This window comes from Chenopodium quinoa, unplaced genomic scaffold (genome assembly GCF_001683475.1).
Source record: "Chenopodium quinoa cultivar QQ74 unplaced genomic scaffold, ASM168347v1, whole genome shotgun sequence".
Lineage (NCBI taxonomy): Eukaryota > Viridiplantae > Streptophyta > Magnoliopsida > Caryophyllales > Amaranthaceae > Chenopodium > Chenopodium quinoa.
This window is the reverse complement of record NW_018744662.1, coordinates 1,872,582-1,883,781: the sequence shown is the minus strand read 5'-3', so window position 1 is coordinate 1,883,781 and position 11,200 is coordinate 1,872,582. Positions and strand designations below refer to the sequence as shown.

Below are 11,200 nucleotides of genomic sequence, written 5' to 3'. Positions count from 1 at the left end.
TTATATACTAATTCTTACTCAATTTTTAAATAATAAATATCAAAATTACAATTAAAAAAATATATATATTAAATTTGTAGACAACTACTATTAGTTTGTCTTATTTGCAAGTTGCAAACATTATAAATTAGTGACCAACCAGTTTTTTATTAAAAATTCCGCGAAAAAGTTAGTGAGTATATTATAATACAGGGTACCCTGAATAGTAGGTTCTGGTTCCGGTTCCCAATTTTCAGGAACCTGTCAACAGGTTCCGGTTCCGGTTCTCATTTTGAGGAACCTGTTGCAACAGGTTCCGGTTCCTAGAATTTTTACAGGGTACCCTGTTATGCTCACCCCTACAAATAATATGAAAAGGAGGTAGTAGTATTTTGATTTATTTATCCATTTAACTTTACATATTTGTCATTGATTTTTAGGTTACATAATTTATTTTTATTTTTAAGTGGTAAGATAAAAAAAAAATAATTAAGAAGCCCTCCTCACAAAAGGGGTATTCTTAATATATTAGTCCAAAGAATAGAAAACAAACTAGTTTTTTTTCTAGTTTTTATTTTTTTTATTTTTTTATTTTCAAAACAACAAACTAGAATTATTATAAACGAGGGGTATTTTAGATTGCTTAATGCTTATTTTATATATTTAATAGGCCAATCTCTTACAAATACTACTTTTGTTTTAGTACGTAATAAATTTTGAATATAATTTTTTTTGGTGTTCCACTCGGTTCACCTTTTGGGCTAATCCGGATTCGGGGATCAGTTTTGGGTGATTAGGTTCCAGTCCTCTCCTGATTGTTGTTGAATATATTGTTATATAGAAGGAATGATCATAAAAAAAGTTAATTATGAGTAACCTACTTAAAATAAATAAGAATAGTTGGCTACTTGGCTATTGGAGATATTTTTTTAACACAAAGTGTGTATAAATTGAGTACTAAAATTCTACTCCCTCCGTTTTTAAATACTTATTCCATTTCTTTATGTGCGGAGTTTTAGAAGAAATTGGAGAAAATAATAAAATATAGAGGTACTGGGGTAGTTGAGAAAATAAAAAAATTGTAAAATGCAAAAGTAGTGGAAGAATAAGAAGAGAGAAAGTATTATGTTGGATCCACCAAGTTTGAGAAATGAATTAAATATTGTAAAAGCTTTCCAAAAAAGGAAATAAAGCAAGTATTTAAAAACAGCCGGAAAAGAATAGTGGAACATGTATTTAAAAACAGGGAGTAAGAGATTGATGTAAAATTAGCAAAACCATAATTTACTTACACTTATGGTTTCACTGAGATAAACTCATGAAATTTCCCAAAAAAAAAATCCATGAAATAGTCAAGTCAATTCTACCTAAATTAAAAATCTAATGCCTAAGTGGTTTAAACCTTAGTAGCAACGTCAGGAGCACGAGAACAGGGGACAACATGAACAAAATATGACCGTTGGGCAAAAAGGAAAGAAAATCTATAACACCAAATTAAAAATCCCATTAGATTACATTTATTTTCTTCCCTTATTAATCCAACGACTAATTTGTGAAAAAAAAAACCACTAATTACAAACATCATTCACACTCCTCCTCTACTTATTTCGTCAATTCAAATAATCAAATCACAAATTTTAGAACCAATTCTTCTTCCATTTTCTCTTTCTCTCTCCTCAAATTCTTCTCTCATTTGTGTTTGGTTGTGGGAATTAGGAATCCAATTCTGGGGTTTTTTTTTATCTTCTTCATTTTCTAGATTTTCTGCAGATGATGTGACATTATTCAGTTTGAAAAAAAGAAAAAGAAAAAGGGACGGTCCATAATTATAATTGTAGCATATTCTTCAAGATCAAAACTTTATTGTAAAGGGGTTTTATTAAATCAAAAAATGGCAGTTGAAATTGAAGGAAATCGTCAAGTAGAAGAAGAAATGGTTGCAAACACTATGCAAATGGTGGAAAGTGGTGGTGGTGTTGAAAGTCATCCTTATGCATTTCATGTTTCTGGGCCGAGGAATCTTTCTTCCCCTAATTGGAGAGATATTATCAATTCTAGCTGGTTTGTTTGATTATCTCTTTTTGCTCTACATTACTTGTTTTGTTAGAATTGTTTTATTTGGTGTGTACTAGTATAGAGTCGTAAACGGCAGTGATGTAGACGGGATTTGATCTGGCCACGTCTTTACGAAATTTTCTGGGGTTTTGTTATGAAAGTATATTTTTATGGGGTTTGAATTTCTGAATGTGTTGGTTTATTTCAATCTAATTATATTGATGGGTTGATCTGAGAAGTTGCTAATAATGGAATATTGTTGCCTTTTTTGGCTGTTGATTTTAGAATTGGATAAACATTTTTAAATTAGAAAAAGGAAAGTTCATGATATATGCTAAAAAATATGATCTAATAGTTTCCTTTTATGATTCCATGGTTTAGATGATTGCTTATCTATTGAATACATCGCTTAAGAAGATTTGAGTACTGTTAATGTTGGATTCAGGTTTCTAAATTAACAGCATTTGCTCACTGATCTGTCTTTGATTGGTGATCTATTGGGAATTTAGATGTATAATTGCGCAATATTACTTTTTCCGGGATGCATTTTGACTTAGGCTTTGTATTGTAAAACTGTTCGAACTAGAACGAGCTTTTTGAGTAATAATGGGATGAAAACTGTTGGCTATTGTAGGAACTAGGAACTAGGGAGTTGTATCTTCCATGTTTTAGCTTGTTACGACCGTTTTGTAGGTGGTAGTATTACATGTATGTATAAATTTCATTACTACCTTTTCTGACCACCTAGTCACCTACCAAACGCGCGATTTTTGCAAAAGTATGAAGAGTTTATAGCAATGCAAAATGCTTAGTTGTTTACTTCTTGTCTTACATTGTTTGTCAAGTCTCTGAATAAATGTTTTTCTGGATAATATTGAATTGGAACATCTCTTTCATTTACCCATAGTAATAACGTATGAAGTACTATATTTGGGCTTGCAAAAAAGGGTTGCAGATGGATTTTGATGACCAGAAATTACGAAATAAACCTTATTCATGGAACATAATAGGCATTCAGCTGTAGAAGAAACCTTAGTCATTGAAATCAAATGAATCTTCTTTGGAGTAACATCATTTAGAGCCTGTTATCAAGGATTTTTTTTGTGAAATGTTTGAGTGCTGTAGTATCTTAATGAAAGCTTCAACACTTCTTTGATATGGTTCATAACCTATTCAGTTCCTTCATGCTTTACTATTTTGATGTTTCCTCATGCTACTATGCCAGGAGAGTTTTCGTTGCACATTATTGGTTATTGGCAGTAAATATCTCCTAGGTTGCATTGAACTCGTCAATAAAAATATGCATGTAACCTTTTGAAGTCTCTTCTACCTTCATATACAGTTTATAGAATAAGATTTGTCGCCCTTTGCATTATAATCACACTTGTTGGAGATTAGGCAACTTAGAAAATTTGAGTGATAAAAGCATAGTGTATTGTTTATAGAATGAGATATGTTGCCCTTTGCATTATCATCACACTTGTTGGAGATTAGGCTACTTAGAAAATTTGAGTGATAAAAGCATAGTGTATTGTTTCTCCTGGACCAACAATAAAGTGCAGCTACAAAAACAGTGGCACTAATAATGTTTGGTTTGTTGAGCTTACTTCCCAGAGGGCAGGGGGAAGATACATGTTCCAGTGCACGTACATTATAAGCCTGGGCGTGCAATGCTTCGTCTTTTATCTTTTAACAATGAATGATAGAAATTACCTTGCAGTTACGCTTGAGCAACAGGCTTTATGTGCGGGCAACTATATGTCATGAGAAAAGTATAGTTCTCTAACAATTCATTGCTGTGTGGACATATGCAGGAAAGATGGCAATTATAAAAGAACAGTCATGGCGTGTTTCATACAAGCTGCTTACCTGCTAGAGCTTGACAGGCAAGAAAACAGAACACCTGATAATGCTTTGGCTCCGAAGTGGTGGTTGCCTTTCAAGTACAAACTAACCCAGACCTTAATCGATGAGAGAGATGGATCCATATTCGGAGCAGTACTTGAATGGGACCGCTCTGCAGCTTTGGCCGACTTCATTTTCATGCGGCCAAGTGGGGCCCCAAAGGCTGTTTTAGCTCTAAGAGGAACAATCCTCAAGAGTGTGACAATTCGAAGGGATTTAACTGATGACCTCCGTTTCCTTGCTTGGGAAAGTTTAAAAGGTTCAGTAAGATTCAAAGTGGCTTTTGATGCTCTCAAATCAATTGCAGACAAGTATGGAAGTGGCAATGTCTCTATTGTCGGTCATTCATTAGGTGCTGGGTTTGCCCTTCAAATTGGAAAGGCATTAGCCAAAGAAGGAATATATGTGGAGGCTCATTTATTCAACCCACCTTCGGTTTCCCTAGCCATGAGCCTTAAGAATCTAGGAGAGAAAGCGGTTTTTGGTTGGAAGAGAATCAGGGCAATGCTTCCTTCAGGAGCCGAAATCCAGAGCATATCATCAGATGATCAGAACAAGGTGGCAAATGAAGTGTTGAGAAAATGGGTACCGCATTTGTATGTAAATAACAGTGATTATGTATGCTGCTATTATGCTGATCCAACCGGAAGTATTGAAGCCGGAAACAACAGTGGCAGTAAGGAAAATGTGGCTCCTGTGAACAACAATGCTGCCAGTGTGGCTGCAAAGCTCTTTGTATTGTCCAAGGGAAATCAGAAGTTTCTCGATGCTCATAGATTGGAGCAGTGGTGGGCTGATGATCTAGAACTTCAGACCGTTATAAACAACAGCAAGCTGATTAGTCGGCAACTCAAATCTTTGTATCAACTCCCAGCATCACAGCAGGCAGTACCAGGGAAGCAAAGATAGCATCCAGGGAATGAGGGAACCCAAAATGATGCGACAACTGATGCAAAGTATTTCTTTTTCATCTCATTGTCCTCATAATTGTGATCATATGTTTTACAATTGAGAATTTTAATCATTTTTCCTAAAGTAATCTTCAGAAACTTTGGGCCTATTGGTCTTGCAAAGAGTTAATGTAAATCCCCTTCAAATAACTAGCAATATCTTCTGATTACTTGTTTAGTATAGCTTCTTAATATTGAACTATCCTTGATCTAATTGGATTTGATTATTTAACCTCTATAGTTACATCAACTTATCCTTAACTATTTAATTGGTTCACATATGAAGGTTCAATGGGCACTCAAGAGGGGGGGGGGGGGGGGGGTTGAATTGAGTGTTAAGTAATCGTTGGCTAATTTTGCTTCTTTTCGGATTATGTGTGAGGAACCAGTTGTGCTGGTTCCCGTACGCAGCGGAATATAAATAAGCAATAAAGAAGACAACAAATTTAACGAAATAAAACAAAGCAATAAAGAACACAACAAATTTAACGAGGTTCAGCCAACTCAGGCCTACGTCCTCCTATCCTAAGTTCTTTATTAATCTACTCCGAAAAACAAAGACAAAGAACACTCTGCTGTTCCCTACTCCGGGAACCAGCAAACCCCACACTCTACTCCGAGTGTGCTCTCAACTTACACTCGTAAGCCCAATATGTTTGAACTCACAAACACTCACCCAGCCTTTAACCCCTTTGTTAAAGACTCAATACAAGAATCAAGAACTCCCCTTTGATCTCACTTCTACGAAGCTAATTAAGAGAAAACGTTTAAGTACTAGAATGCTCTTGTATATGACTTGATGAATGGGATTAGTGCTTAAGTATATACTCTCAAATAATTGCTCTTTTAATTTCTGGAGAGGCACACGAAATATGTGAAATAAGATGAGTTTATATAAGCTTAGATTCCTAAAACCTAGTTTCCTTAAATCACACAATCTTAGAGAATAAGATATAATGTAATTTTAGGAAAGTTTTTATCTTATTTGATTTAATCACAAAGATAGAATCAATTAAGATAAATACTCCTAGTTTTTAGGTAACCAAGAATATTTCATCTTATTTCCTGCTGCACAAAATATTTTCAAAATAATCTTTTCGAAAAAAAATCTTTTTGTAAAATCTTTTTCCAAAACGGCAGCTCGAATACAGTGAACCTGGTTCCCCGACCTGGTTCCCTGAATTGAAACATGTTATGAAACCTGTTCCAACTTTGTACCAGATTTCATATCATACTTCAATATACTTTTAAGCACTTATATAACCCAAACATGCAAGCATACTACGGAGCATATTACATGAAAACCTAGATAACATATTAAAGCATAAATCGTCTTTTCTTCATGTAATCTTCAAGACTTGAATCTTCCTTGAATACTTCTATTATGAGCAAACAATCTTTCTTCGAAATATCTTCGAAAGGCTTCTATGCTCCAAGTCTTGGAATCAACTCAACTACTGCACATGTAACATGGTTAATGCACAATAAAGAGTATGTGACTGCTTTACCACGTAGCAACCATGGAAACAGTACATACTGGTTCCCTACCAGTACATAACACTTTTATCATATAACTGTTCCCTGTATAAAGACAAGTTAGTTCAATAAGAAAACTCATGTAAGTAATAACTTGTCTGGGGAAACAGTGTTCTATGTTAGCTGGTTCCCCCAACTGTATCGAACACTTTCAAGGACCTGTTTCCCTTAGCTGTTTGTCATCATTCAAAACTATCAATCAAAACCTAAGGGACTCAACAAATTCCCCCTTTTTGATGATGACAAACTCTTGAAGTTCCTGAACCTGTGAACATGCTCAAAAGGAAAACCGTCAAAAACTTCAAGGACTCAAAACTCTTTGGAACAAGTCAGTTAGGCCAACTGGTTCCCTAAACAGAAAATAGAAAATACGAAATAAAAAGACTCAAACTGACTCAATCTAAACTAGCTAAACCTTAGGCTTCAACTTCAGACTACTTCCCCCTTTTGGCATCATTAAAAAGTATCCACAAGTAAAAGCAATGTGCACAAGTTAATGTGCTTATCCATACAATGGCATCAACCACCATTCAAGCATTATGCTGCAAAAAGAGATTAGTCAAACAGTTCATACCATAGCAGAGTTAGTAGTTCATACAAGCCAACAAAGTTCAACCAAGGAAGCCCAAATCCATCCAAAAAGAAAGTTCATGGAATGGAGAGAAGTAGACAGACCAACAAAATCAGTTATTTAAGAATAAACATGAGGATGAGGAAAACAAGAACAGAAGCAGCATCACTCCTCATCATCATTCTCGTTCCCTTCCTCCTCCTCGAACTTTGCAACATCTTCTGTATTATCATCTGATTCCTCTTCATCCTTGTCACCATGCTCTGCTTAAACCAAAATCATTATATTACTAAGCATATTCTTGTGATTCCCCAATCTGTTTCAAAACCACTTCCTGACCTGCTGGTTCCTCTATTTTTTTTTTTTTTTTTTATTTTTTTATTTTTTTTTTTTTTTTTATTTTTTTATTTTTTTATTTTTTTTTTTTTTTTAAAGAAAGCATGAGAGATATGTACTGATTCAGAATGTTCTCCTTGTTGCATAACGAGTGCAAAACTGTTCTCCTTGTTGCATAACGAGTGCAAAACTAGCATCACATCAATCAAGCAAAGAGGTTCTTGCTGGTACCCTTTTTCTCTTGGTTCCTGGAACAGCGTCAATGGACTGTTCCTCCTGCACCTTCTCAGTGAACTTCTTTAATTGAGTTACTCTACTTCGTACCATGGTCTTAGCAGTGGGTGTCTCCTCATAATAACCAACAACCTCTATTTCATCCTTTTCACTCTGACTTTTCTGAATTTCCTCCAACTTCGGGCTTAAGGACATTTATGCTTCCTTCTGATGTTCCCCCTGAGACTGAGCTGGTTCCTTGAGTGAACAGTAACCGAATGAACAATGATGAATTTAAAGCATACGAGAGAGAGAAAGAGAATTTCGAGTGATGATGATTGATGATCTGCACAAAGGGTTAGTGTATATTTTTAACAATGAAGCACAAAGAGAGAAGAAGGAAAGAAAAGAGTTAGTTGAGCCAATAAAAAGCAACTGTAAAGGATATTTTTAAATTGAAATCAAAAATTTGGTAATTATCTTTTACCATAATTATCTCAACCAACTATAAATAAGGCATATGATATGTTTGCCTTTTATATGGGATTAAATAACTGAAATAAGATAAATTCCTTCCAAAAGGAAATATCTTATAGTAATCTTCCGAAAATAAAAGATATTATCGGATGACATATCAGAGCTGGTCTGCTGTTTCCCTTTGCTGGTACCTGTATAGAACCATGTCACGCTGTTTCTGGCAATTCAGCCTGATTTCACCTGTTTCTTACAACAATGATTCTCAATCCTTTTGAGATTTTGAACCATCTACACAACACTTGAAAGATATCAACATAAGTATGTACACACACTATACAAGAGAATACCATTCTAACCAATCATTGAAGGAAGTAATTGAAGCCAATACCTAAAATCTAACTAGACCTAAAAGGACTCTTAACCTACAAAAAGACTCTCTACACAAAGGCTTTGTGAAGATATCAGCAATTTGATCTTCACTTTTACAAAACAACATCTCCACCAATCCTTTTTCCACATTGTCTCTTAAAAAATGGTGTCTTATTTCAATGTGTTTTGTCTTGGAGTGTTGCACAGGATTCTTTGAAATATTGATTGCACTAGTGTTATCACAAAACATAGGAACACTTTTATAAATAACACCAAAATCTTTCAGCTGGTTCCTTATCCACAGTAGCTGGGAACAGCATGAAGCTGCAGCTATATATTCAGACTCTGCCGTGGATAGGGCCACTGAATTTTGCTTTTTAGAACCCCATGAAATTAGACAAGAGCCAAGAAAGTGTGCCATACCTGATGTGCTCTTTCTATCAACTAAGAAACCAGCATAATCTGCATCTGTGTATCCAATAAGATCATTGGTACTGCCTTTGGGGTACCACAATCCCAGATTTGCTGTTCCTACAAGATACCTAAGTATCCTTCTAACAGCCTTCAAGTGAGATTCCTTTGGATTGCTTTGAAACCTAGCACACAAACCAACAGAAAACACAATGTCAGGTCTACTAGCTGTTAGGTAAAGTAGAGAACCTATCATTCCTCTATAAAGAGAAGCTTCAACATCTTTTCCCTTAAGATCAGCATCTAATTTTGTAGATGGGGGAACAGGTGTATCATAAGCTTTGCTGTTCTCCATGCCGAATTTTTTCAGCAACTCTTTTAAGTACTTTTGTTGATGGATCATTATTCCATCATCCATTTGCTTAATCTGCAGCCCTAGGAAGAATCCTAGTTCTCCCATCATGCTCATTTCAAATTCACTCTGCATAAGATTAGCAAATTCATCACATAAAACCTGATTAGTAGCACCAAATAAAATATCATCAACATAAATTTGTACTACAATCAAGTGTTTCCCCCTGGTTCTTATGAACAAGGTCTTGTCTATTGTTCCCCTCTTGTAATCATTTGCCATCAAGAAATTGGACAATCTTTCATACCAAGCCCTCGGAGCTTGTTTCAACCCATATAATGCTTTGTCCAACTTGTACACATGTTGGGGGAAAGGTGCATCTTCAAAACCAGGTGGCTGCTCCACATATACTTCTTCCTTTAAATATCCATTGAGGAAGGCAGTCTTTACATCCATCTGAAACAGCTTAAAATTCATGTGAGCAGCATAAGCAATTAAAATCCTAATAGCCTCTAGCCTAGCTACTGGTGCAAACGTCTCATCATAGTCAATTCCTTCTTGTTGATTGTACCCTTGCACCACTAGCCTTGCTTTGTTTCTGACTATAGTACCAAGGTCATCTAACTTGTTTCTAAAGACCCATCTAGTGCCAATGACTGATCTTTCCTTGGGACGGGGAACCAGGTGCCAAACCTGGTTCCTCTGAAACTGATTTAACTCATCTTGCATAGCTAGTACCCAATCAGGATCAGTCAATGCCATTTTATAGTCAGTAGGCTCTACATTAGACAAGAAAGAATAGAAAGCACAAAAGTTTTGAAAAACATTTGTTCTCGTTTGAATCCCCTTATTTATATCACTAATTATTTGATCAGTGGGATGAGAAGATTGATATCTATAACTTTTAAAATTAAGACTGTTTTGTGCTTTCTCATTAAGTTGGGAACCAGCATGTTCATGGATCTCTCCTTCTTCTGAGGAGCCAGGAGGATTCACATTCATGCTGTTTCCTCTATCATTACTTACCTCAGGTTCAGGGGTGGTACCTTCTTCTGTTCCCCCTGAACTCATTACCTGTCTATTATTTGAGGAACCATCAGGACTTGGTTCCCCTTCAGAGTCCTCATTATCTTCATTTTCTTCTCTAGGCACTTCATCATTATCATCTGGTGGAGTATTTGGTAGGCCTAGATCTGCTTGCACTTCATCCGTGGGACCAGTATACTGGTTCCCCGTGAAATCCATCAATCCAATCACTTCATCAGGTTGTACCTGCGCAATCTCAGAAGACATGTTAAATTCATCAAAAATGACATGGACACTCTCCTCAACACGAAGAGTCCTTTTATTAAAGACTCTATATGCTTTGCTGTGAGAAGAGTATCCAAGGAAGATTCCCTCATCACTTCTAGGATCAAATTTATCAAGCTGGTCCTTCCCATTATTATGCACATAACATTTACATCCAAAAATGCGAAAATATGTAATGTTGGGCTTTCGACCTTTAAGAAGTTCATAGGGAGTCTTATTTAACTTTGGTCTAATGAGACCTCTATTCAATATATAGCAAGCAGTGTCAACAGCTTCTCCCCAAAAACTCTTTGGGAGACCACTCTCAATGAGCATCGTCCTTGCCATCTCCTCAAGAGTTCTATTCTTCCTTTCTACAACACCATTTTGTTGAGGTGTTCTAGGGGCTGAGAAGTTGTGATTAACTCCATGTTCCCTACAATAATCAATAAAGTTAGCATTATCAAATTCAGTACCATGGTCTGATCTTACCGAGACCAGCTTGTGGGTGAGCTGGTTCTCCACTTGTTTCACCAATGTTACCCATTCTTCAAACGTTTCATCCTTTGTGTGTAACATCATTACCCAAGTGTACCTAGAATAATCATCAACCATAACACAGACATATCTATGACCTCTTCGACTTTGTACTCTCATGGGACCACACAAATCAATGTGTACAAGTTCGAAGGGTCTGCTGGTACTCAAAACAGTTTTAGGCTTAAAAGAGATTTTGACCTGTTTCCCCCTTACACA

General features: G+C 35.9%; 1 protein-coding gene across 1 annotated transcript; it reads left to right on the top strand.

The window, feature by feature from the left end:
* The first annotated feature begins 1,031 nt into the window (after window positions 1-1,031).
* On the top strand, window positions 1,032-5,103 carry LOC110701972 (GDSL esterase/lipase At4g10955-like). Its single transcript, XM_021879596.1, has 2 exons — window positions 1,032-2,040; window positions 3,849-5,103. The coding sequence occupies exons 1-2, from the start codon at window positions 1,871-1,873 to the stop codon at window positions 4,846-4,848; spliced, it is 1,170 nt and encodes a 389-aa protein (XP_021735288.1). The 5' UTR covers window positions 1,032-1,870; the 3' UTR covers window positions 4,849-5,103.
* Window positions 5,104-11,200: the final 6,097 nt, after the last annotated feature.